The 25994-nt window shown below is 35.7% G+C and overlaps 5 protein-coding genes across 8 annotated transcripts; 3 read left to right on the top strand and 2 right to left on the bottom strand.

The window, feature by feature from the left end:
- Nucleotides 1-1484: 1484 nt before the first annotated feature.
- On the bottom strand, nt 1485-4457 carry LOC106317026 (BTB/POZ domain-containing protein At3g19850). Its single transcript, XM_013754890.1, has 3 exons — nt 4262-4457; nt 3002-4186; nt 1485-2070 (listed from the first exon to the last, which is right to left on the bottom strand). The coding sequence occupies exons 1-3, from the start codon at nt 4322-4324 to the stop codon at nt 1624-1626; spliced, it is 1695 nt and encodes a 564-aa protein (XP_013610344.1). The 5' UTR covers nt 4325-4457; the 3' UTR covers nt 1485-1623.
- Nucleotides 4458-6913: 2456 nt separating this feature from the next.
- Nucleotides 6914-8782, top strand: LOC106323505 (cytosolic Fe-S cluster assembly factor NBP35-like). Its single transcript, XM_013761619.1, has 3 exons — nt 6914-7038; nt 7119-7220; nt 7679-8782. Exons 1-3 carry the CDS (start codon nt 7002-7004, stop codon nt 8611-8613), a joined length of 1074 nt encoding a protein of 357 aa, XP_013617073.1. The 5' UTR covers nt 6914-7001; the 3' UTR covers nt 8614-8782.
- Nucleotides 8783-8948: 166 nt separating this feature from the next.
- Nucleotides 8949-10972, top strand: LOC106322495 (transcription factor bHLH121). 2 transcript variants are annotated; one of them, XM_013760542.1, is made up of 5 exons: nt 8949-9118; nt 9603-9704; nt 9788-9915; nt 10096-10545; nt 10629-10972. In XM_013760542.1, the coding sequence occupies exons 2-5, from the start codon at nt 9608-9610 to the stop codon at nt 10797-10799; spliced, it is 846 nt and encodes a 281-aa protein (XP_013615996.1). In that variant the 5' UTR covers nt 8949-9118; nt 9603-9607; the 3' UTR covers nt 10800-10972. The 2 variants fall into 2 exon arrangements, with proteins under 2 accessions (XP_013615996.1, XP_013615991.1); XM_013760537.1 differs by having other exon boundaries at nt 9596-9704.
- Nucleotides 10973-11658: 686 nt separating this feature from the next.
- On the top strand, nt 11659-15722 carry LOC106315084 (AP-5 complex subunit beta-1). Its single transcript, XM_013752856.1, has 3 exons — nt 11659-13162; nt 13566-14005; nt 14066-15722. Exons 1-3 carry the CDS (start codon nt 11780-11782, stop codon nt 15555-15557), a joined length of 3315 nt encoding a protein of 1104 aa, XP_013608310.1. The 5' UTR covers nt 11659-11779; the 3' UTR covers nt 15558-15722.
- LOC106315093 (putative F-box protein At3g20030) lies at nt 15552-17353 on the bottom strand. 3 transcript variants are annotated; one of them, XM_013752875.1, is made up of 3 exons: nt 16883-17353; nt 16164-16786; nt 15552-15840 (listed from the first exon to the last, which is right to left on the bottom strand). In XM_013752875.1, the coding sequence occupies exons 1-3, from the start codon at nt 17323-17325 to the stop codon at nt 15785-15787; spliced, it is 1122 nt and encodes a 373-aa protein (XP_013608329.1). In that variant the 5' UTR covers nt 17326-17353; the 3' UTR covers nt 15552-15784. The 3 variants fall into 3 exon arrangements, with proteins under 3 accessions (XP_013608329.1, XP_013608319.1, XP_013608323.1); XM_013752865.1 differs by having other exon boundaries at nt 16164-17353; XM_013752869.1 differs by having other exon boundaries at nt 16195-17353.
- Nucleotides 17354-25994: the final 8641 nt, after the last annotated feature.

Here is a 25994-nt window from a genome sequence, read left to right as displayed (position 1 = left end):
CGTGTCCTGCTTAAGTGTGCAGCGGCACAAAGTGATGCTCAAGTGTAATCTGTTAAAGAACATCAAGGATAAGTCAAAGACTGTTTTAGAGATATGGAGCATGAGTGACTTCAAGGTTTTGCGGTTGATTCAAGGAGAATTATGTGGTAGCGATTTCTGTTAACAACATGAAGGGGGAACCAAGGTTGTGTCGAAAGTCTGTCCAGCAGTGATGATTGGATGGCGGGTCCTGTTCAAAGTAACAGCGGTACAAAAGGTGTTCAAGGCTGGAGTGTTTTAAACAAGTAGAGAATCCGAGGTTCTTTCAGGTCTGAAGCATATGTGATTCGAAGGTTGTTGCACAGTATTCAAGGAATTTGATTCAAGGCTCAGTGCACATGAGTGGAATCGAAAGGCCAAGGAGGAAATCAACTTGCAGAAAGATGTTCATGTTTCTGTTCAAGCACTTGAACATGTTCGTGATTTCAACAGCAAGGTTGTGTTGTCGATAAGTTCACGAGGAGTAAAAGATGAAGTAACACAACGTCAATGAGGAGTTGAGTTTGACACTTGGAGTGTAGCAGTTGGGTTCGCAACTCAAGACAATAGATGAATGTGATGGATATTCAGAATGGCAATGGGATTGTCACATACCTTTCATCAGGCGTGATGTCTATGTTCATTGATGGAGCTAAGTGGATTTAAGTGTTTTAATCTACTTGAGCGGTTGTGGTGTATAAGTTGAAGCTTATGCAGGTTTAAAGAAGATCATGAAGGAACTTCAAGCTTGGCTCAAGGTAGAGCTGAGAGAAGTGAGAAGAGATAAGAGTAGACAAGGAGATGCAGAAGATGAGCTAGTTTGCTCAAAGCATCAGGAAGGGTCGGCACAAAGGAAGGGTTATGGACTTGGACCAAACAGGTGGAGTTTTGTGAGGTTTGGTCAAAACCCATCAGACATGTTCAATGTTGGGCCGGCTTGCACAAGTTACGCGCGGAAAACATATGGGCCTAATCGTTGAAGCCCATTAGGTTAAGTGCTGACAATACAAAGAAGGAGAGATCACGACAGGGATCTCCAAGCTCAAGTTGAGCCTCTGGGGGCGGGAGCTTCCATGGCGTCTCTTGGAGAGATAGAGTAAGCTAGTGATAGATATGTAATCCTAGGCTTACCTCTTAGTCATGTACTTCTCTTGTAATCTCTTTATACTCTCAAGGGTTTGTATACCCACGACAGAGAGAGTAATGATCTTTAAACCACATCAGAGGTGTTTTCCGATACTTCATAGTGGATGTTGTGGATCCTGGATCCACCCAAAATGTAGCGCGCTGCGACCGTGAACTGGGTGAAAAATTCTTGAGTCATGAACAAGAATTGAATAGTATAAATAGTTAAAGGGACATGGGTATTATGAGCTTGTATTCCGTAACAAATGAGTATCATATCCCATTTATTTTTATAACATAGTTTATTCTTTTTATTTGCATCCAAAAGACACAGAATAACATGCATTCTCAAAACTACAATCTTTTTGCATGAAAATGCTTGTAATATACATGAGACGTACATGTGTGATGTGTGTGATGATTATATGATCATCTCAATCTACATATAGAGAAACAAAAAATATATGGTGAAGTAGTTCATTAACATAGCCTTGGAAAATTGGAACTTGTATGGGTATGCCCATGTCTTACCAATCTTGACACTACTTCACTCTTCGTTTCCTTACAAACTTTTTCAGAATGATCCATCACTTTATTCCAATGCCTCCTCTCTAAATTCACCCTTATATCATCTTCAAACCCATCAGCTAGTTTATCTGGCATCTCAAATCCTTTTAGACGCAACAGTATTGGTTTCTCTTCGACATATTTGCGCGAATTCCTGGTTTTGTTTAGTTTAATCTTGTCTTCTCTCGAGTGTGGTAGAGCTTCGTTCGATAACTGTTGTGACTTGAGTGCTTGAACTGCAATATTTGGAGGGATCTTGGGATTCTTTGCAAGTTGTTTGCATGTCTCCAGTGTTAGTTTCTTGTAGTTTAGGCATCGACATAGTTTTGTTCTATCTTCGGATGATAGATTAGGATGAGACTGCAAAATAATAGTACCATATAGATTTAGTTAGTTAAATTATATTCATAATGTATTGACTAAGCACAGCGATTATATAGTGACAAAATTTAACAAGTACATAAAAGCAAGCTGACGGTAAACAGCTTTTTTCTTTTCCAAGAAATCACAGTTAGATTAATCATATCTAGTGTTCACGTGATACTAATCTTGTTTTTATTGTTTTTATTAGTCAAACAAAAGATAGACAAGAAGACAATACACTACACAGTTATTAGTCATCAATGTGCAGTAAGCTGGACAATACATTACACAGATGACAAAATGGGCTAAAAAAGATATAACATTTTAAGGTTTTGATCCAACATTTTTCAAAAAAATTCAAACGCAAACATGAAAAGAAATTGGAAGAAAATCGTATTAATACACTTTTTAAGCAAATGTATGATATATAAAGTATATAACATTTTTATCTTCAAATATAGACGAAATATCTTAACTAGGTAATAAACAGTGAAAATGAAAAATAGGTAAAATATCTTAACTATGTAACAAAAATCCAAATGTAAATGATTGTAGTTTGAAAATCTTCTATTACTCTATTTTAAGACATTATACACAATTCCAAATAAGATCTACTTATACTTCAACTTGTATGAATGTGTATGTGTATGCAAAAGCTCAAAATTTTCGAATCTTTAGATATCACACAGCAAATAAAAGAAAAGACAGAAAGAAAAGTTAAGCTTTTACATCTCTTGAGAACTGTAAAAAAGCCAAACTATATTGAAAGTTGTTTTGCTTCTTGTCATCTTCTATTTCACTCTACTGAATTTGTTTTTTATTTTGTCTCATTTTGTTAAAGATCTTTTTATTTCGAAATTCCCATGAACGTGCAATTATTTGAAAAGAAAAACAAATCATAACTCATAATTGAATAAAAACAACTGACCTCAAGATAGATATCAATGGCTCTGAACAATCCATCAAACCAATCCCTAGCTGAATCTGGCAAACTCTCTGCAACTTCTAGAAACTTTGACACTTTAAGATTCTGGTCTGGTGATATCTCTCTCAGATACTGGTCAATCAACTTCCCCATTCTTCTTATCCTCAAACTCTCATCTTCTTCTTCTGCGCTGCTGCAGTTTCTGACAAACACTTTAAGCAATCTTACCACCAAATCAACATCGTAAAACCCTTTGTCTCTCTTCCCTCCTGTCGGTATCAGAAGATCATCGAGCTTCGCTTGATCCAGCATTTCTCCTAAAACCCTCTCTAAACCGGTTCTTGATTCCTTGCTGATGCTAAAACCAGATAAAACTCTAAGAACCCAGAAGATCTTCCTGCAAGAAAACGCGGCTGTTTTTGAAGCAAAGATCACTCCCTGAACCGCTGTATTAGCCAAACCTGAATACTCGAGCTTGTTGTTTGATTTGTTGTGGACCTTTGTCTTGAGGTAATGGAGGAGAAATTTTGTTAGGACTAAACTGTCGTTGTTCTCGTCGAAAGCTCCAAGGTTCTTTATCAGCTTCTCGATGATCTTTGGCCCGAGACTTGACATATCGTCGAACCACCACTCATTGCTTGTCTTGCAAGAAAACGATCTCGAAGTGGATCTTTTGTCTGAATCAGACCTATTCTTTGCCGTCTCCGGCGACATGGAAGAGGCTGAGGCTGAGGAAGACGTTGAGGACGAGGCAACGACTTGACTCATGTCCGAGTTCTGAGCGATCTTGGCTAAAACCCCGAAGACTAGCTTGTCCACAAGACCGTACGAGTCTGCGTGCAAGAACACTTGTTCGCAGCTCTTGAGGCATGAAACGATGTCGTTCCATGACCAGTAGAACATTCCTTCAAGAAACTTCTCTGTTCGGAGGGAGAGGTTAGAGGAACAGAGTATCTCTGTCATCTCAAGAAACTGAGATGAGCAGTACAAGATGGAGACGTTTGAGACATCGATAGAGATTCCTCCGCCATTGCTGTAACAGAATCTTGAAACCAAGTCGAACCCTTCTGGTCCGCCTGGAAAGTCTTGGAGTTGGATGATGATTCTACCGTTCTTGTGGTTCTTCTTCTTCTTGTTACTCTGTTTTATCAGCTTTCTCAAGAACCCTGAGTACTCTGACATCAAATCCTAAGAAAAATAAAGTTTCATTCAGATCAAAGAACACAAAGAAAGTTAGATTTGGTTTATTAGTTAATTTGTTACCTGATTGACGAAGAAAGTGAATTCATGATCGAGATTGATTTGAAGATCGCAGAGAAGAGACATTGTGTGAACTTCTTTTGCATTTGGTGTTGAATGAAGCTTGTAACTAGTGACTCTTGTGAGCTTTTCGTGTTCTTCTTCTTTTGTTTCTCTTTTTGGATTGTTGAGATAGCAATAATAGTTATCACATGGAAACGGCTATTTATATATCTTTCATTTGTTTGACAAAAAAAAAAATCTTTTATTTCGGCTTCTTTATTACTGTATATTAATATAAGGGATATTTGTATACATTATAGCTCTCATATAATTATGTGAACAAACATATAAAAGTACATTATAATTATCTAACAAACATAGAAGTGCATTATAATTAATTTTACAAACGAAAATTGGTCCCATGGATGAACTTTTAACCCTAGTTGAAGTAGAATATCAAACATGGACTAGTAGTAGCATGGTAGGTTGTATTGACTCCCTAATGTGTCAGAATTGTTAGAGTATTACATCTGAGAGTTGAGTAAATTGTGGATTAGTATATAAATGTCTGATAGTCCTACATTTTTATATAGTTTAGAGGTGAGTTAAGCATATTAGTAATATAGTATTGAAGTTCCAAAATCTTAATTTCTCGGTTGTGTTTCATATGTAGATGTCTAGTTCCACAAACTTCACGTTCAAGTGTCCGATTCTGAAAATGATAGATGTGTATTTGAATCTCATATAAAAATTGAATAAATTGTGAATCAATGCATGTAGGTGTGTGGTAATCATCAATTCTTAAATTACCTTTTTGGTGTTATTATATAACTAATAAAATCCAGTTTGTTGGAAAAAAAAACTATAACATATATATAAACTAGTGAAGTATAATAGTCAGTGCAGTTTCACTTTGTAAACTGGTTGATGAGTACAGCCAATAATGAACAACATGTAAGTTCTTTATCGTTTGCGTTACTAAGTTTCCGATTCTATCATTTTGCACAAGGGTTTATTACATCATCGTGATAATATACTGTATAGGCTTCGGCCTATTACTCCTCAGTAAACCTTTTTAAAGGTACTTAAAAGTTACAAAATGCATGGACCGTATACTTATTTTGAAATCCATATGTTTTAGTGTGCATAGCACAAAACCAATATGACAAGGCTTTGTCAGAGAAAACAAAGGTTTTATAGAGTGTAGCTAATTAAATATAAAATCGGGAGATTTAAATATTATATGTAAGAACAAGTATATCAATTCAAAAGGTGTCTTCCTCAGAGAACAAATGCAGACATATTATATTTTTTTTTTTTGATGACCGTGGGGTTCCCAGGCGGTAAGCCCAGACTAATCCCCACGAGGGCTTCCATCCGGGCACGCACGGTTATAGGCGGAAAGGTGGCCAAAGCGACTCGAACCCAGGACGGGCACTCCAGCCGGAGTTCCAATACCACTAGGCCAAGAGCTCTTGGTTTGCAGACATATTCTTAGACAAAACTTGTTTTGATTCCTAGTGTCATTGTTTTCGGTCCAACAGCACTTATTATCAAATAATTGTATATGAATTAAACAGTTAATCAGAGATTAGTCCAAAATAGTGATACCAGAAAAGTGAAAACCAGTGCTTGCGGTTGCGTACACTTGCGAAGACTAGGTGCGAGATTGATTTCTTTATGTTCATTGTTCAGGATGACAAAGAATATATAATAAAATGAAATTTAAAAATAATTAGGTACCCCCCAAAACTAGGTGGATTAATAGTAGAGACAATATCACTTCCAAAATACCTGTTTGAATTAAAACTAAGAATATATATTGTTATTAACCATTGGTATCTGAGTTGCCAGTAGTGAAAACTGATGTTGATATATATAATATATTGAATCAAATATGACACACACACATATATGTAGCTATATTCTGAAAATATCTCTAGTATTTATTGATAAATAATTCCTTTACTCGTGAACATTATTAATTAGTGAACCACACTAAAGTTTTGTATTATTTATTTTCTGTTATTTATTTGATTTTTGTATATATTTTTGCATCCCTTGTTACAACTGATCAAATATGCATATCAACCACATAAAATGCTGCTTCATGAACTCACTTCTGAGTTGTCCATAGCTTAAAGGACTATGCTACGCTACTCAAATAGTATTATACGAAAAGTATGCAGTTATATGCTGTTTTATATGAGTGTGTCTCCTTTGTTTTTGCGTGAATTATAAATATTCCCTCTATCTTGGCCTTATATTAGTATAAAATTGTAATACCACTTTCCAAATTTAATTTTAATTTCCAGAGTTTGTTCCTCTTTTATTTATAAAAAAAAAAGCAGTTGCTTGCAAAGTTGGGTGTTTCATTTTCATTGCATGTGAATGGGTAGGGTTGATGAGCATGACTCTTACGCTTGCGAATAAAGTCGACTACATGCTTTTGCATCATTATCCAAATCTGCCATGTATTTGACAACGATATATGAATACATACATTAGAAAACACACACACCACTCTCTCAGTGCACATTGCCACTCCTTGATTAGATCCTTTTTTTTTTTTTTTTTTTTTTTTTTCAAATATGATCCTTAAACGTAAGGCCCGTGAGAAATAATAGTCGAGCCCATATAATTATAATGGGCTTTGGTTAAGAACATTTCACAAGAGAAACTGGTTTCTCAATAAGCGAGTTTTAACGTATAAACAAAATCTCCGGCGACTAATCAGAGAGGAATCACACAAGTCGTCGACATGGAGAACGGAGAGATTCCAGAGAACGCCAATGAACGTAAGCAACTTCAATCCACTTTTTTCTTCAGCTCATCTGTAGGTTTTAAGCTGATTGCATCTTGTGTTGCTGGTGAATAGATTGCCCAGGTCCTCAATCGGAAACTGCTGGAAAGTCTGATTCTTGCGCAGGTTGCCCTAATCAGGAAGTATGTGCTACTGCTCCTAAGGGACCTGATCCTGGTTCGGTTTACTCTCTCTCTCTCTCTCGATCATGCAACCATCGATTACGTTTGAATTAGCTTTGTTATTGTTGAATTATCTGTGTTTGAAGATTCTTACAGCTTCTCCTTAAGCCCATTTATGATAAAATGTGACTTTTTGTATCTCTGTGTTCGTAAGAGCTCGTATCTCCTATTTGAATAATTCATTTTTGGGTTGCTTCTGAATCTGTTTGTTACTTGGAGGTGTGTGTATATTTTGTATTAGAGGTTCTGGATCTCTAGAACTACATGCAAGTTACTGTCTTAGCTAACTGACAACGTACGTTTTCAAAGATCTGTGTTCTTGATTAGAACTGTGGGTTCCTTTTGTTGGCCATAATGTTCTTTTGAGAGATTAGACCACTGATCTGTTTGATGATAATTAGGCCCAACATTAAGTTCCATAATATTTGTGCTGACATTTTCTGTTTCCTTCAGATTTGGTGGCCATAGCGGAGAGAATGAGCACTGTTAAGCACAAGATTCTGGTTTTGTCTGGAAAAGGTGGGGTTGGCAAGAGCACATTCTCAGCTCAGCTCTCCTTTGCCCTCGCGGGAATGGACCATCAAGTAGGCCTTATGGACATAGATATATGCGGTCCCAGCATGCCCAAAATGTTAGGCCTTGAAGGGCATGAGATTCACCAGAGCAACCTCGGGTGGTCCCCGGTTTACGTGGAGGACAACCTTGGCGTCATGTCAATAGGCTTCATGCTCCCCAACTCCGACGAAGCTGTGGTCTGGAGAGGTCCCCGCAAGAACGCTCTCATCAAACAGTTCTTGAAAGACGTCTACTGGGGAGAGATCGATTACCTCGTGGTCGATGCCCCACCGGGAACTTCGGACGAGCACATCTCCATCGTCCAGTACCTCCAAGCCACTGGGATCGACGGTGCAATCATCGTCACGACGCCTCAGGAAGTCTCATTGATCGATGTGAGAAAAGAGGTTAGCTTCTGCAAGAAAGTTGGCGTCCCGGTGCTAGGAGTAGTGGAGAACATGAGCGGTTTGTGTCAACCGTTAGCGGATGTCACGTTCATGAAGGTGCAGTCAGAGCTTGGATTATCCGTTGACGTGACGCATGAAGTAATCTCTTGTTTAAGAAAGAATGCACCAGAGCTTGTCAACGTCTTGGTTTACAGCGAAGTGTTTGACCGTAGTGGAGGCGGCGCAGAGAGAATGTGTAGGGAGATGGGAGTGCCGTTTCTTGGCAGTGTTCCTTTGGATCCACAGCTTTGCAAAGCAGCCGAGCAGGGGAAGTCGTGCTTTGAGGGTGACAACAAGTGTTCTGTTAGCGCACCTGCGCTTAAGAGCATCATAGAGAAAGTCGTTGCTTTGATCAAAGATGAAGATGGAGAGCACACCAGTAGTTAAATCACTCGGTCGGATCCGTGCAATGACAATACTCTTTGTGTAAGAAGTTATAGGGGCATTGGCTTCACATGTCTTATAAGATTGTTATTATGAGACTAGATCATTTAAAGCTTGTCTAGACATTAATCCGAAAATCAAACTAATATTTGGAAAATCAGTTTCACCTAAATTCTAGTAATCTATGATTAATGAAATCAACTATAGAAGGTCTCTTTTGATAAATGAATAAATTCAAGGCAAAAAATAGAAAAATAATTCATACTTACAGTCATCTATAGGAAATAATATGGATCTTTGCTGGCGAAATTGAAATTATTAAATGTCATTGCAAAGAAAAAAAAAAAAAAAGGTGGAATAATTGGAAAAAAGGGGGATAATGGCATAATGCTCTTGTGAGCAGAGAGCGGGGCTAGCACGAACGAACAACAAGAATCTTTCTTCGTCGAACCTTGTCTTTGTCTTCATCTCAATCGGATCTGTCCGTTGCCGTCGATTCTCCCCGCCGGTGAGTCTGTTCAATCTCTGCCCCCAATAGATCGTCTTCAATTGACATCGTCCTCCTTAGGGTTTCGATCACCTCTAGCTAAGCTAGGTGCATCTTCAATCAAAGTAATTAATTCGAATCTAAGATGGGTTTTGCTCGTTTGAACTTAGCTTAAGTGTAACAAGTTCTAGGGAGAAATCTAAGATGGACTAGTTACAGATTCCTTTCTTCAAACAAAGTTTTTGATTTTTTTTTTTTATAGATGCTAGTTAGTTATATACCAAATCCGGTTTTGAAAGATTGTGGATTTCACAAGACTAAGAATCTCCTAGCAACCGGTTCGTATGAACAATCTGTAAATGTAGGATACTTAGTTTACAAGTCAGAGAATCAGTTTGAAGTCTTGTGCTTACCCCTAAGACTCACTTGTTGTGAGCCACCAATCAGATAGGCGTTGTCTGCAAATTTATGTTGTGAGTTTATCATCATGTCTTGTAGTTTTCAGAGGTCATGGACGTTTCAGCTAGAAAGTCTCAGAAAGCAGGCCGTGAGAAGTTGAGGAGGGAGAAACTGAATGAGCATTTTGTTGAACTTGGAAATGTGCTCGGTAAACGATTTCCATGTGGAATTTAACATCTCTTACATGATTTTCATTAACATCCTCCTCACATACCCTTTTTCTGTTTGCAGATCCAGACAGACCCAAGAATGACAAAGCTACTATTCTCACTGATACTCTTCAGTTGCTGAAAGAGCTCACTTCAGAAGTCAACAAACTCAAATCTGAGTACACCGCTTTGACAGATGAGTCTCGCGAGGTTCATTTCCTTATCCATTACTCACCTGTATATATATAGATACGTAATTGTGTTCTGTCTTTTATGATAAAAAATGCAAACTCTTAAGGCTACCTAACTTCTTCTAGGACTTGTTTTTTTTTTTAATCAATGGCAAAAATCTACTGGTGCTTGCTTGTATAACAATGGTTCTTTCTGTAGCTGACACAGGAGAAAAACGACCTGAGAGAAGAAAAGACATCGCTCAAGTCAGATATTGAGAATCTCAATCTCCAATACCAGCAGAGATTAAGGTCGATGTCTCCATGGGGAGCTGCAATGGATCACACTGTCATGATGGCTCCACCACCATCATTTCCATATCCAATGCCTATGGCTATGCCTCCCGGTTCAATCCCAATGCATCATCCACCAATGCCATCTTACACTTACTTTGGCAACCAGAATCCTAGCATGATGCCAGCGCCTTACATGCCCTATATGCCTCCTAATACCGTCGTTGAGCAACAATCCGTGCACATACCACAGAACACTCGTTCCAGGGAACCTAGAGCAAAAGTTTCAAGAGAGAGCAGGTCCGATAAAGCAGAGGACTCTAATGACGTTGCAACACAGCTCGAGTTAAAGACTCCTGGATCTACTTCTGACAAGGTGAGACCAAGATTGAAAAATTAACTTGTGATCAGTCAGAAGCTAGACATCTGTTATTTATTAGAAAAATTGTGTGTTTGTAGGATACATCACAAAGGCCAGAGAAGAGCAAGAGATGTAAGAGAAACAGCAACAACAACAACTCTGTCGAAGAAAGCTCTCATTCTAGCAAGTGTTCATCTTCTCCGAGCGTCCGAGACAACACTTCTTCCAGTAGCGTAGCTGGTGGCCTAAAACCTGATGATGCAAAATGAAGATCGAAACGTTTCGATGAGTATATGATGCGAGTACAAAAACGGGCTCGCTGTCCGAAACATCGTTTGATGCTTAGTTCCACAAACACTGCTGATTTGTAATCTCGTCTGATGTTTATAATTATATAAGTTTAATAAGGTTTATATTCGAATTAGGCCAGATTACGTTAATATCACTAAAATAGTATCATTTAAAAGATCATTCATTAGGAAGTGTTATTCAACCAGTGATTTAAAATCAAAAATTTTAAGATAGTTTTAGTTGGTTTATTCAAAAATCTCAGCAATATTTTTTGGATTTGATCAGTTTTTATTCATTAGTGTCTACCTCAAATTGTTTGTAATCAATTCAAAAAGACAAACCATTTTAAAATTTTATAAAGTTGAGTAATACTAGACTTAAAATAAATTTATGAAAAGAATAATGGAAATAAATCATTCATTTCTCCAGATTTTAAATAAAATTTATGAATATCATACTTGATAACAATAGGTTTTTTTTTTCTTTTTTAACACTAAAGAACCTTTCCACAAGCTCTGCCTTTTTTTTGTTCGAACTTGATTGGGGAAAATTCCCTCTGATTTAGATTGTATTGGAGTTGATAACAATAGATTTTAAAATAGAAATTAGAACCACCATTCACATAACGGTAGATTATGTTATTGAATAGATAATAACACTATAAAAAGTTAAATTATCTTGACAGATAATGAATTTTATATTAAAAAAAAATATTTTAAAAAAAAATAAATAACTTAAATAGTATATATTGTCAAGAAAATGATTTACATTTAAATTGAAATAAAATAAAGAAAAAAATGAACAAATAAAGTAAATAATGAGTCAGCATCTGTGAATTGTTCTGTTTCACGGAGTGGTACTTGTTGCCGGCGACAAGACTCAAGAGGCTGTCTTATCGTCTCAAATGTCTTCCTTTTAAACTTCTCCACAGATTCAAAATCCTATCTTCGATCGGAGCATGACGACTCCGGCAAGACCTCTCTCCGTCCACGACTGGGACGTCCTCATCGAAGATTTCCAAGACTCCGGCGCTCCTCGCGACTGGTTCACCTCCGTCTTCTCCATCGACTCTCTACCCGACCTCGCTCTCTCCTCCCTCCTCAAAAAGGAGTTCCCTTTGCCATCGAAGCTCTCAATCCTCGTCTTCCTCGACGAATTCTCCGAGACTCTCTTCGACAGACGCGGCGACGACACCTTCGATCGCCTCGTCGACGCTCTCCGCGCGATCGTGCAGTCTCCCACGGACGGATCGAACGGGTTAAAGGAGCAGGCTTTGATCTCCTTCACGTCGGTGCTTGTGGCGGTTGGTTCTTTCTCCGTGCGCCACGTGGAAGCCGTCGTTGACTTGCTGCTCGCGCTTGTGAATCGCCCTAACCACGGGTTTGATAGACAGGCACGTGCCGTCGCGTGCGAGTGCTTACGTCAGCTCGAGAGAGCGTTTCCGGGGTTGTTGTCTGATGTCGCTGGGCATCTTTGGTCGCTGTGCCAAGCGGAGAGAACACACGCCGTGCAAGCTTACCTTCTCTTGTTCACCACCGTTGTTTACAATGTCGTTAATCAGAAGCTGAAGGTTTCGCTTCTTAGTACTTCTGTGCCTTTGGTTCCTTTCAATGCTCCTCCGCATCTGGGTCAGAGTCAGGGGTTGGGGCCAGATCAGAAGGAGCTGAGACGGACGCTGGCGTTTATGTTGGAGTCTCCGTATCTGTTCACGTCTGGTGCTATGATGGAGTTTATGGGGATGGTGGTCCCCCTTGCGTCTGCATTGGAGTTACAAGCTTCTATGCTGAAAGTTCAGTTCCTGGGGATGATTTATTCGTTTGATCCGATGCTGTGTCATGTTGTCTTGCTTATGTATACTCAGTTCCCTGATGCGTTCGAGGGACAAGAGAAAGATATCATGAGACGTCTCATGCTTCTCTCCAAGGAGACTCAGATCTATCTTGCTTTCCGCTTGCTTGCGCTTCACTGGTTGATGGGTTTGTTTAATAAGGTGATGTTGAGTGGGGAGGTTGGGAAGAGGAAGTCTGTCCTCGAGATGGGTCGAAAGTTTCATCCTGGGGTATTTGATCCGCTCGCTTTAAAGGCGTTGAAGCTTGATCTTCTGGTACAGTGCTATGTCGGTTTGAGTGGAGGTGGTGATAACGGAAAATCTGCAGGGGAGTTGTTGCAGGAATGTTTGGTCTCTGTTTCGGATTTCAAATGGTTGCCTCCTTGGAGCTCAGAAACTGGTGTAGCGTTCCGTACTTTGCACAAGTTTCTGATAAGTGCTTCTACGCATTCTGACTCTGACCCTTCCACCACTAGAAGCCTTATGGAGTCTAGCCTCTTCCAAAACTTGCAGGTCTGTTGCTATCTAGCTTGATGATGGTTCACTTTGATTATTTTTCGAGAAAGGAACATAACTTGTTTAGCTTTTTTTAAGATGTATACTTCATCCGTTTCATTTTGAAATGTCGTCTTAGATTTGTGCATAAAGATTAAGAAAACATTTAATTTTGTATATTTTCTAGATAAAAACATCAATACGTATATACCTAACCATATTTCAACCAATAAAAAAATAAATATGAGAATATGGTTAACAAATATTGCATTGAAATTTTAAAGCTACAATTATTTTGTAAAGAAAATTTTACTTTACAACGACAATAGGAAAAAACATTAATCATGGATATAATGTATCTGCCGAGCTTCATGAACATTTACTCTTCCTTTGTTTTGATTATCTTCTATACTTGATTCAGGGGTTGCTGGTGGACATGACTTCAAAGTTTCAAATCTTGGTCCCTGTTGTTGTGTCTTTTATTGACCGGTTGATAAACTGTCGAAAGCATCAGTGGTTAGGAGAGCGGTTTCTTCAGACAATAGATGAGAAGCTGCTTCCCAAACTTGAGAAAAGCTGTTTATTAACAGCTTACTTCCCGCTTCTCCATCGGATTGCGGAGAACGATACAATACCTCCTTCTAGATTGATAGTGCTGCTCACCAAGTTTGTCCTTACACTTGTTGATAAGCGCGGGTATGATGTGGGGTTGAAACTGTGGGATCAAGGGACTGAAGTTCTTGGGATTTGTAGAACGCTGTTGAGTCACCATAAGAGCTCTAGATTGTTTCTTGGACTCTCTCGCCTTCTTTCTCTCATGTGTCTCTATTTCCCTGATCTAGATGTCCGAGACAATGCCAGGTAATGACCTAAACAAATCTTGTATGATTGCATTAGCTGAACCTCTTGGTGAATTTGCAGGATATATCTGAGGATGCTGGTCTGTATACCAGGAAGGAGGTTAAAGAACATATTGAAGCCTGCAGATACCGTCTCTCCATCAACACACTCATCTGCGTTTTTCACTGTTCAGAGTCCTCGTTTCCGTCATGATCCCAACAAATCTTGGAACCTTTCATCATATATTCATCTTGAACGTGTCACTTCCCTACTAGTGAAACAGTCATGGTTCTTGTCTCTACCATCACTAGACGTTGGAAACGATGGGTATAGCGTTATAGAAAGCAAAGTTCAGGTTGATGAAGATGAGACGGATAGTAGCAGTCAAGAGCTCCTCCAGCTTTTGCCGGATTCTCGAAGGATTGAATCAGGAAAGTCGCCCACGTTAAGGGTGATGGATGCAAAGATAGCTGAGATTCTCGAAAGGTTGAGGAGATACTTCTCGGTGGTTCCTGATCTCAGACACATGCCTGGAATCAAGGTGAGGATAAACTGTACTTTGAGATTGGATGCTGAACCGTATAGCAGCATATTGGGTAGTCAAACTCAGAGTCCTGAGTTGGATAAAGTGGACTCATCACCTCCTGCGTTATTCGCAACCGTGGTTAAATTCTCATCTTCAGCACCTTATGGCTCTATTCCATCTTGCCGCATACCTTTCCTTTTAGGTGAACCTCATTTGGTCAAGAATGTACAAGGCTCTTTGGACATAGTCTTGTTAGGAGACGCGCCGAAAGAGGAAGAGAAAGATGGCTTGGGAGGAGGAGCATCTGTAACAGTTGAGCTTGAACCTAGAGAGCCAACACCTGGTTTGGTGGAGGTTTCAATGGAAGCAAATGCAGAGAGTGGTCAGATGATTCAGGGGAAACTCGAGAGCGTCCCTGTGGGGATCGAAGACATGTTCCTGAAAGCTCTTGCTCCACCTGATGAACCTGAAGATACAATACCGAGCTACTACTCAGATCTATTCAGTGCTTTGTGGGAAGTGTGCGGTTCATCGTCAAGCACCGCACACGAAACATTTGCACTAAAAGGAGGCAAAACCGCCGCAGCAATCAGCGGGACTCGGTCGGTGAAGCTTCTTGAAGTCCCTGCAGAAACTGTTATACAAACCAGCGAGCTTCACTTAGCCCCCTTTGTGGTGGCTATCACCGGAGAACAGCTTGTGAACATTGTAAGAGAAGGAGGAATCATCGAGAACGTTGTGTGGCAGGACGAGGAAGAAGGAGGAGGTCAGGGTACTGCTTCTTCTTCCTCGATGGGGGCAACAGGATCTAACCGAGACCCTCTACGTCTTACATACATAGGATATGGAGACGATCAAGAGGTTCCGATGAGTAGGAGTAGAGGGAAGTTGGGAAAGATAAAGATGCTGATGTTTTTGCCGCCGAGATATCATCTGCTGTTTGAAATGGAAGTTGGTGAAGGGTCGACATTGGTGCATATAAGAACAGATTATTGGCCTTGCTTAGCTTATGTTGATGATTACTTGGAAGCTTTGTTCTTGCTTTAGGAGAGTTTTTTTTTTTTTCTTAACTCTCTTTTCAATTCTTTTTGTGCTCATCTACATAAAATGTTGTCTAAATGAACCCAAACACACAGACAAAACCATAAGTGTGTTGGTTTGTATTGGTAAATTTATTTTTATCGGAAGAAAATAAGTAAAGTGGTGAATTAACTTTTCTTGTACATATGTTTTTTTCCTCTGAAATGATTCTGAAGTTAGATGTATCTTCAACTTCAATTTGTACCATCTTGTGAGTCTATTCCTTTTGCCTCTTGCAATTTTGTTGATACTACAAAAGAAATGTTTATAATAGAACAAATTAATTTTATTTTCTTCTTTTCTAGAAAGAATGTCTACTAATTCTAGTGATAACATGATTCATTAGAAGAACTTTCTAAAACCATGATGCTCCTTGCATTTGGTTTTCTCATTGGGAGAATGCACTATGCTACAGAGAATGCTACTATATGCTTTCTATGGTTTCATTTATCTGCTGAAACTGAAGATAAAGAGCAAAATAAAACAATCAAATTTCTGATCAGCTAAAACCAAAAACGAGTCTTGTCCAAAAGACATTGCAAAAAAAAAAAAAAACGAATGAAAAGACATTACCAAGCCCACTCACACCTTCTCCAAGACCCACCTTTTGAAAATATCCATTCTCTCCAATGATGTAAGCTGTGTCGTTGCAGGTAATTTCAGATGATCCATTCTCTCCAATGAGGTCTTCATGATCTGAGTCGTAGTAGGTCATTTGATCAGAACTGTCTAAATGAAAAACTACAGCGATTTTCTTCTCCTCTTCAATAAAGAAACTCGCACCACCATGCTGAAACTGTAAATCAAAACCTGTGAATGGTTCCAAGTCAATTCTTAAAAAGGGGATCCACGACAATGCATTAGGCACCTCAATCTTAGTTGTCACCCAAATCTCCACCTCGGCCATATCACAACACTGATATAGAGCTGCGAGTTTCTCGTCTCTAAGAGAAGACAAAGTCCCAGTATCTCCAGTATAGAGGTTAAACGGTAGAGGCAGAGGTGGTCCGAAACTCTCTATTGTGAAATCAAAACAGATTAAAAATTTATGAGGCTCTGGTGTGTATTCTTCTTCTGTTACTACTCTTAATTTTTCTGTGGCGAAAAAATAAGCATTTCCTTTAAGAGACACGCCGCGTTGAAAAAACGTAGTGTCATAGTCCGGAGTGATATTAAGAACCCTCCATGAATCAGAGCTGAAATCATAAATTTCGTATGTACCCATGTTATCATCCAAGAACCTCAAGATTTTATGTTTACGGTTCTTCTTCTTGTCATATCCGAGAGCATACCTGTCTAACCTGTGGTAGTTATTTCTTGGTCGTTGGATCCACCTGATTTGTCCCAAATAGGGATTCCAGACCACGAGGCTAGTTCTGTCCACCTCCTCCTTGTCCTTGGTGACGCATAACAATAAGCCATCGCAATGGAAGACTTTAGTTACATCGACTTGATTAAGTAGTGAATCCCCGATGATCCCCTTTATAGATGGATCCACAAATTCTTCTTCGTCGAGTATTCCATGAAGATAGAATTTGATCAAACAAAGCTTATAATTCTTCACCATGAACCCTAGAAACTGATGCCTCTTTTCTTCTAGGTAAAGCCAAATCCGATTTTTGCATAAACGGTTCAATAGTTTGCAAGTGGATCTCACCGCTCCTATACTAGTTATGGGAACCCTATAGACTATCTTCTCTACTAAATCCAACGAAAGATCTGAGATAGTCGTCATTGTTAGTGTTTCTTCAGAGAGAAATTAGATTTTGTAAGAAAAAAAAAGTTTAGATTTTCTAAATTACCGACACTATATATATATATATATGTTAAGGTCATGAGCCTCAATAAAAAGAAAAGAACTATTTTCCTTTTCCGATGGGTTTCAGGTTTAGATTTGATATAATACCTTCCTTGAGTTGTGTCTTTTTAATATAATTTTTTTCCATAATCCCAAAACTAACCTTTGATTAATCAAATTAAACACTTTAAACACAATTTTAAAGTTTAATTAAAATTCAAAAAGTTCATAGAAAGGAAAAAACAGTTTTAAAAACATTAAAATTTCAAGTTTAGTTTATTTAGTTATTAAAAGTTTAATAAAGCTAAAAAGTTTACAAGCGTTTTAAACTCTTTATAAAAATAAAAATTTGTAAAACATTTTTTATAAAGTTCATTTAACGTTTTTTATTAAAAAAATTTTATAAAGTTTTATTTTTATTTTTATAATATTTTTCTTAAACTTTTATCAAAAACGTTTTACAAAGTATTATTTTTATTAAAAACGTTTATAAAGTTTTTCTAGCAAACATTTTAAAAATGTTAAAATTAAAAAGTTTAATTTTTAAGTTAATTAATTAATGGTTTTAATGATTTATTTATGAATAATAATACTATAGTTTAAATGAATATTCTGTAAAAAAAAACATAATTTTGGGGACTGAAAATAAAAAGATTTTTAGACTTTGGAAAACACAGTTTTATAGTTTGGATGGAAAATACAAATTTTCTATCTGGTGGGAAAAAACAATGTTGCGGTTTTGGCGGGAAAACTAAGTTTAAGGTTTCGGGTGGAAAAACACGATTTTGTGATTTTGACAAAAATATGATTTTGCGGTTTTGGCGGGAAAACTTGATTTTGCGTTTTGACGGAAAACACGATTTTGTGCTCTTGGCGGGAAAACTTGATTTTGCGTTTTGACGGGAAACTCTGATTTTACGGTTTTGGTAGGAAAACTCAATTTTCGGTTTTGGCGGGAAACCTCAATTTTGGAGAAAATTCGATTTTGTGTTTTTGGCAGGAAAACTCAATTTTGTTTTTTTTTGCGGAAAAACTCGATTTTGCGTGTTTGACCGGAATATTTGATTTTTCAGTTTTGACGAGGAAATCTCGATTTTGCGATTTTGGCGGGAAAACTTGATTTTGTTGTTTTGACGGGAAAACATGATTTTGTGTTTTTGGCGAGAAAACTCGAATTTACGATTTTGTGGAGAAAACAAAATTTTGACAATTTAAAAATATCAAGATTTTCAGAAACAAATATTTATTTAAAAATAAAAAGCAAACAATATAAATACTATAAACAAATATAGGGGATATTATTTAAAAAAATTAACATTACATACATGCCAATTATTTGGAAAGAACGTTGACGAGATTAAAAAAAATTGTGTGTTTAAGTATGTTAAAGCATAAAAATATATATCGTATATATTAAAATATAATATATTGTATATTATCAGTACCAAAAATTTGAGATTAATAAAAATTGGAAGAAAATTAATATTAAATTTAATATAGATTTTTTAAAGTAGTTGTATATACTATAAATAATCATCTAAATTAATTTATAATAGGTTTTACATGTTTTTAAAAAAAAAAATTAAAACAATAGCTGGTTTCAGTTTTTTTTCCTTCCTACTTGTGTTAAACACATATTGTTAAAAAGCAGACTATTTAAGAATATTAATCTGATTCTTTTCAATTAAAAGAAATTAAAAATTTTATTTACTCATCAAATTTTTGAAATTGTAATCAACACTATCATCTTATATATAGTATAGATAATGCCATTAACAATACAATAAACCATATATAATACATAAAATTAAAACTATCTCATACAAAAATGGTTGAAAAAGATATTTGAGAAAAAATATTTATAACAAAGATTAAAAAAATAAATAGTCTAAAGAATTACGTCTAATAAATGAGTTTAATATCAAATAAATTTATATGTAATACCAACAATAAAATTATAGTATGAATGACAACATACAAAACAACAAGAAGAATTGTCAATGTGCATTTAACACATTTACAAAGTTTATTTAAGAAGAATCACATGGAAGATAATCCACTTATGTAAGACACATTTTGTTAAACATAAGTTTATTTATGAACTTCAAACTACTTTAAAATCCCAAAAAAAATTAACAAATTTATTTAATCATCAAAATTTTAACAAATAACTAGATTCTGAAGGACAGGTACTTTTTTGTTTTACCTTCTTTAAAAAATTTAATTTTCATATATTTTTTTAATTATATTTATTTTTTGTAATGATATTTATGTTTTTCTTTGTAATCATATTTATGTAAAATATTTTTTAAATGATTACTAAAGGATTTTGATAATTGTATTGAATTTGTGACGTTACATAGCTATACACTTGTACCATAGTTCTTTCACACATCAACACATCATTTTTATACTTTATTTCTAAACAGTTATAACTTTTTTTAAATAACAAAATATAGTTACAATTTTGTTTAGTATAATTAAATAGATAAAATTATATGTTTTCATTAAATTTTCATGATTTTATTTCATATATAATGATGGTAATGCCATAAAAGTTTTGTGTGTGTTTTTTCTTGGTCGACCCTTGCATTAAATCCAAGTTGTCAAGTTTTGTTTTTAAAACCCAAATTTTTTACAACAAATCAAACCCATAAATCCATCTCTAATTTGCAGAACAAAACGATATGGATGAGTTAAAAATAGCGCGTGATTTACATGTGGAATGTAACAAAGAGAAGGCAATGAACATATGCTCCAAACCACCGTCGCATCAACACCGGTGAGGATTTTACTATAATCCAAGAGGTTTTTGAGAGTTTTATTTTTATCCATCAAAATGGCTAATCTTTTCAACAAACTAATGTAGAAAGCCTTTAAGAGATCAATCCAGCCATCATCTCATAGATTCACCTGTCTCCTTCCATCAGGCCCGGCTCAAAAATTGCTTGGGCCCTCTGCAATATATAAAACATAAACAAAATGTGGTGTATTAATTATGTTTGTGAAATTTTGGGCCCTATAAAATTTGAACCCTAAAATGCAAAGGAAAAAATAATAAATAGGATGAGACCTGGTGCAAATGCACTTTCCGCACACCCTTAAAGCCGGCGCTGCCTTCCATAGATTCATCTTCTTCACCATCGAACGCTTCACCCCACTACCTATCTAAAAGGCCCATGGCCATCCATGAAGGCACCAAGACTTTATTACTCCTAGATGAAGAAAGAAGATCTGAGTACCACCACTGAATTGATGTTGAATTAGAGATACCTTTATCACCACCACTGAATTGATAAACTCTGCAAAAGGTTCTTTTTTGGGACAACTGGAAATCTGAACAGCGTTGGAAATTATTAACGTAAGTAATGCTGGGCCCACATAATGGGTAGTTATTCCAAAAACTAAAATTATTTAGATGCTTTTATATTTAAAAGGTGGTTATGTGATATATTTAGATAATCAGTTGGATGCAGTTATATTTTAAATAGGATACAATCTTTTATCAACTGGACGTGTTCATAATTTAATAGTAATTAGATTTTGATCCGTACTTGAAAGGATAGATATATTTTTTGTTTTACATTTTTTTTTAGAAATTTAATTTTTATATTTGTGTTTTAATCATATTTGTGTTTTTTTGTAATCATAGTATAAAATATTTTTCTTAAATGATTAATAAGAGATTTTAATCAATACTATTAAATTAGTTGGACTAAACCTATATCAATAGGTCATGTTACTGTTTTAATAAAATAGATTTATATTTAATCTATTCTATTAAAACATGAACATGACCTATTGATAGAGGGTAGTCCAACTATTTTAATACAATTATAAAAACTTATTATTAATCACTTAGGAGAAATATTATACAAAAAACACAAACATGACCTAAAACACAAATATAAAAATTAAATTTCTAAAAAATACAAAACAAAAAATATACCCGCCTTTTTAAAGGCGGTTCAGAATCTAGTATGATTATAAAACCCTAAATATAAAAATTAAAATTTTCAAAAAATTTTAAACAAAAGATATACTCGCCATTTGAAAGGACGGATCATAATCTAGTTAGATGATAAATAACAATATGGTTACTATTAATATAGGAGTTACAATGATGTAAATACATGCAAAAATCAAATAAACCTCATAACAACTTCTATTTTAATAATTTCGACCGATGATAATAATAAAAATCTATTTAGACCCGTTAAAACCTATTAAAAATATATATTTTTTTAAATAATTAATCTTTAAAATATATATGAAGATAATTTTTCCAACAAGCCCAGATATATTCGCAGCACCAAGCGTCTACATAAATATGGATTACCTATTCTGGAGGAAAAACACTATTATTGAGCCAGAACAGGAGATGGATCCTTATCCCTGACTAATCTGGTATATTTGGAAGGCTAGGAATGACAAACTTTTCAGGGGGATAGACAGAGATCCTTTGGAGCTAGTCCGACATGCAAAAAGTGAATGTCAAGCATGGTTTGATGCGAACAATGTGGTTCAACCAGTGGTACAAGACACCAATACTGAGGAATCCCAAGTCATAAGCTTGGGTAATATTTACTTGTTAGATAGATCTTGGACAACTTCTGCTCACTTTAGTGGATGTGGGTGGGTCTATGGACAGTGGTGGGAACATTCAACTTATGGGGACAAGGAACTTCACTCGACACGAATCAGCATTGCATTCGGAAGTAGAAACACTGCGGTGGGCAATGGAGAACTTGCTTCAACATTCAACATGTCAGAGCTTTAGGACAGATTATAAGGAGCTGATTGCAATGATAAAAGAATCTCATGCCTGGCCAACCTTTGCGACGGAATTGGAAATGATTGAGACGCTACAGATTGGCTTTCCGGATTTCAACATTAATTATGTTCCACGAGCGCGCAATCAGATTTCAGACTTTTTAGCTAAGACTGCTAGATCCTTCGATATGGAGTTACTTTTATTGGTTGTTCTATTCCGATCTGGTTACCTAGACCACCTCAAGTTTGAGTAATAGAATGACATTTTGACGTAAAAAGAAAAAAAAATTACGTTGTTGTATGTCGGTAACAACACTGGTACAATTCTTTACATATTAAATTGTCTCAAATCTATATTATAATAGTTGAGTTTTTGCTCACTCCTCAGCGCACCACGTCAACGTTTCGTGGGTCCCACTTTTAAAAAGTGTGAAAAAGTGTCAAGTTCATGGCTCGAACCCGGGTTATTGAGATATAATCACCAACATTTATATCACTAAGCTATATCATAATTTGTACATTGATGGTGTAACCTAATATATATTTATTAAAGTAATACATTAACGTGTGGAGAAACTGAATTAAAATTTGCGGGCAAATCCGTTCTGTCCAGAGCTCTGACCTCACCAAAGAAACAACTTGAGTTGTTTACACTAATTTTATGAATGCTACACTAATTTTAGATCCTAACAGACAAACATCTCCACCTACTCACTCCTCTTGTCTTATGAAATTAGCTTACATGCTCAATGTCAAAATGCCAATGCTATTGTCTTCTTATGAAAAATACATATATTCGTTTAAAACTCATTAAAGCCCAAATACTAATTGTCACTCCTTTTATAGTTATTTCTACAAGTCTTCGTATATTTGTTTTAAAGGTCCAGTAAAAGCAACAAGTTTAAAAATAAAAAAAACATATAATCAACATAATAAGAACAAAAAAAATTATTACTTAATACAGACAACTTACACAACTAAACTGGAGAAAAAATATCCAGAAACAAAAGGTATTCTCAACAACCTTAATATAATTTATGTAATCTCAACAGTACAAGTAACAAATTAAAAAGACAAACAAACAATAAGTTTCAGTGATACAACAAACAACACCATGAACTATATCAATCACATTGCTAACACAATTTAGTTCTTCGTGAGTGCAGAACATTGCATACACAGTTCATCATCACAACTCTAACCCTATAACAATAAAAAAACTTGAAAAACAATGATCAACCCAAAACGCAAAACTCACAACTACAATAACCCTAACAAATATTGAGATGAAACAAGAACTTTGTCCACAAAATGCCCCTAGTCGTTATAATATGTGACTATTATAATGTGACAATGACAAGAATGTTACAATTCCTTGCTAATTAAATTGTCTCAGTTCGTTGTAATTTGTGAAACCGCTCTTCTTACTTCTCCTCCTCTTCTTCTTCTTCCTCCTCTCCCTTCTTAAATCTACACAGGTATACCAATAATTGTTAAACTACACAGATTTAAGAAAAACGGTTCTGTGAAAATAATTGCAAAACTACACAGCTGAAAGAGCCATAATTAAGATGAACAGATTCATTGGATTCTCACAATCTGAACAGTCATGCCGGAGCGACAATGGACGCTGTGACGGTACACCGGAACACCGTCATGTCTCCACCTCTCATGCTGGTTCATCCTTCTCATGTTCTTCCTCTTTTTTCTCTCCTTCCTCCTCCGGTTCTCCTTCACTCCTTCGATTCTTTAACATGCACCAAAATCAAAACAACACAAAAGAGAGATAATGAGAAAGTAATTAATTTGTAGATCTTAAAAAGGAGAAGGAGGATTCGTTTCTTACAACGACCATTGACAGAGTCTGTAGCGAAGCTGGAGAGATATGGGAGCAGAGATCGCTAAGATCTTAAGAATGAAGAGATTAGGAGATGAAATCAAATGAGAGAATCTGTCGAGAGATATGCAGATCTGTTTGGTAAAAAAAGATATGCAGATCTCAAAAATTAATAACTTTGGTCCGTTGATTTAGTCTCATCCGACGGTCAAAAACTTGATCCTTGTGTATATGAATTAGCCAATATGAAATTTTCTTTTTTGACAGGGAAAGTATTTTTTGGTTGTACAGCAGCAATAGAACTGGTGATTACATCTCTTCTATACAACTAGGCCTGGGCAAAATAACCGGAACCGAAAAACCGAACCGGAACCGAACCGAAATACCCGAAACCGGAACCGGACCAATACCCTCAAATACCCGAACGGTTCCTATATTTTTATATCCGAAATAACCGAACCGAACCGGAACCGAACCGAGAACCGAACGGGTACCCGAATATATAAAAATATTAATTATATATACATATATCATCATTAAATATATATTTTAAATTTAAAATTCTATTAAAAGTATCTGAAAATAGTTTATGATAACTAAATTATTATAAAGTATCAAAACTACCCGAAAGTATCCGAAAGTATCCGGATAGTTTTATCCGAAATATCCAAAGTAATCCAAAATATCCAAAATTTTTATGTAAATCATCTTAATTATTTGATATTTTACCTTAAATAACCGATATTTTATCCAAATTATCCGAACTCCCCGAACTATCCGAACCCGAACCAACCGAACCGAAAATAGGTCAAGTACTAAATGGATCTTCTAGCCCCTATCCGAACTACCCGAAACCCGAAATACCCGAACCGAACCGAACCGATACCCGAAATGCCCAGGCCTATATACAACGATAGAATTTTTGGTTTTTTTTTAAACTTACGATAGATTTTTTGTTTCTGATCTTTCTTTAATTTTTTAATGTTTATTATAAGTTTGATTAAAATTCTAAGTTTAATTCATTTAAAGTACACATTTGTATAATTCTAAAAATGAAAAAAAAAAAACAATTTAGAGATAAAATTTATGATATAAGGTTTGGAGTTTGAAGAAAAAGGTCTGGACTCTAAATTTAAATACGAAGTTGAAGTTTTTTAAATAAGATTCAAAAAAATAAAATTTGTATAAATATTGGATATTAGTTTAGATGTATTATAGTAATTTTAAAACTTTATGTAAAGGTTAAAGTTTATTTTTTTGACTTACGAGTTGGGTGTTTGAGGTTTACTTTCAAAGTATGAGATAATGTTTCGAAAATACTAAATTTTGAAATTAAATTTTAGATGTGAGATTTTTTTTTTGTCAAAAGATGTGAGGTTAAAATATGAAAATATTAGAGTTTTGAGATTTCTGTTAAGAGTTTAGGATTTAAAAATCCATTCGGGGTTTAAATTTTTTTTTGTTTGCCTTCTTTTATATGAAATTTTCACGAACATTTAGTTGCTCTATCGTCATAAATGGAGACATGTGATTTAGTCATAAATCAGTCACTAGGATAACAATAAATATAGTCACAATTATGTCACATATTTTTTCTCGTTTATTTCCGTCATGTTTTTGTCACTAAATGTGACAAAAGTTGGCTATGATAAAACCAGTTACAATATTGTGACCAATTACCTACTTTTTCTTGACATATAATATTAGTCACAAATTAGTGTCTATTAAAGTCACAAATATGTGACCAAAAACTTTAGTCTCAAATTTTCGTAACAATATTCCCTTTTTTTTGTAGTGAATGAATTATGTTTTTGGCTACGTAATATTCCACCGATTGAAACTAACATAAAAAAAAGTTGTAGTTAAAAAAAAACTAGATCGAACGTTTAACCATATACAAAATTCAGTATTTTGCATTTTTAATTTTATAATTGGTAAAAAGTTAATGTTGATTAACTAAGGGTTTATAGTGATTTAAACCACAAACTATTTATCA

This window comes from Brassica oleracea, chromosome C1, assembly GCF_000695525.1.
Source record: "Brassica oleracea var. oleracea cultivar TO1000 chromosome C1, BOL, whole genome shotgun sequence".
NCBI classification, from domain to species: domain Eukaryota; kingdom Viridiplantae; phylum Streptophyta; class Magnoliopsida; order Brassicales; family Brassicaceae; genus Brassica; species Brassica oleracea.
Note: the sequence above shows the minus strand (reverse complement) of the source record. Positions and strands in the feature narration are given on the sequence as shown.

Coding starts and splice junctions, on each gene's coding strand:
- LOC106317026 (XM_013754890.1), bottom strand. CDS start 4,324: ATGTCTCTTCTCTGCGATCTTCAAATCAATCTCGATCATGAATTCACT. Junction 4,187..4,261: donor TCACTTTCTTCGTCAATCAG/GTAACAAATTAA, acceptor TATTTTTCTTAG/GATTTGATGTCAGAGTACTC. Junction 2,071..3,001: donor CCATTGATATCTATCTTGAG/GTCAGTTGTTTT, acceptor ATTATTTTGCAG/TCTCATCCTAATCTATCATC.
- LOC106323505 (XM_013761619.1), top strand. CDS start 7,002: ATGGAGAACGGAGAGATTCCAGAGAACGCCAATGAAC. Junction 7,039..7,118: donor TCCAGAGAACGCCAATGAAC/GTAAGCAACTTC, acceptor GCTGGTGAATAG/ATTGCCCAGGTCCTCAATCG. Junction 7,221..7,678: donor TCCTAAGGGACCTGATCCTG/GTTCGGTTTACT, acceptor TGTTTCCTTCAG/ATTTGGTGGCCATAGCGGAG.
- LOC106322495 (XM_013760542.1), top strand. CDS start 9,608: ATGGACGTTTCAGCTAGAAAGTCTCAGAAAGCAGGCCGTGAGAAGTTG. Junction 9,705..9,787: donor TGAACTTGGAAATGTGCTCG/GTAAACGATTTC, acceptor TTCTGTTTGCAG/ATCCAGACAGACCCAAGAAT. Junction 9,916..10,095: donor TGACAGATGAGTCTCGCGAG/GTTCATTTCCTT, acceptor TTCTTTCTGTAG/CTGACACAGGAGAAAAACGA.
- LOC106315084 (XM_013752856.1), top strand. CDS start 11,780: ATGACGACTCCGGCAAGACCTCTCTCCGTCCACGACTGGGACGTCCTC. Junction 13,163..13,565: donor GCCTCTTCCAAAACTTGCAG/GTCTGTTGCTAT, acceptor TACTTGATTCAG/GGGTTGCTGGTGGACATGAC. Junction 14,006..14,065: donor GATGTCCGAGACAATGCCAG/GTAATGACCTAA, acceptor GTGAATTTGCAG/GATATATCTGAGGATGCTGG.
- LOC106315093 (XM_013752865.1), bottom strand. CDS start 17,325: ATGACGACTATCTCAGATCTTTCGTTGGATTTAGTAGAGAAGATAGTC. Junction 15,841..16,163: donor AGAAGGTGTGAGTGGGCTTG/GTAATGTCTTTT, acceptor TTTCTTTTGTAG/TATCAACAAAATTGCAAGAG.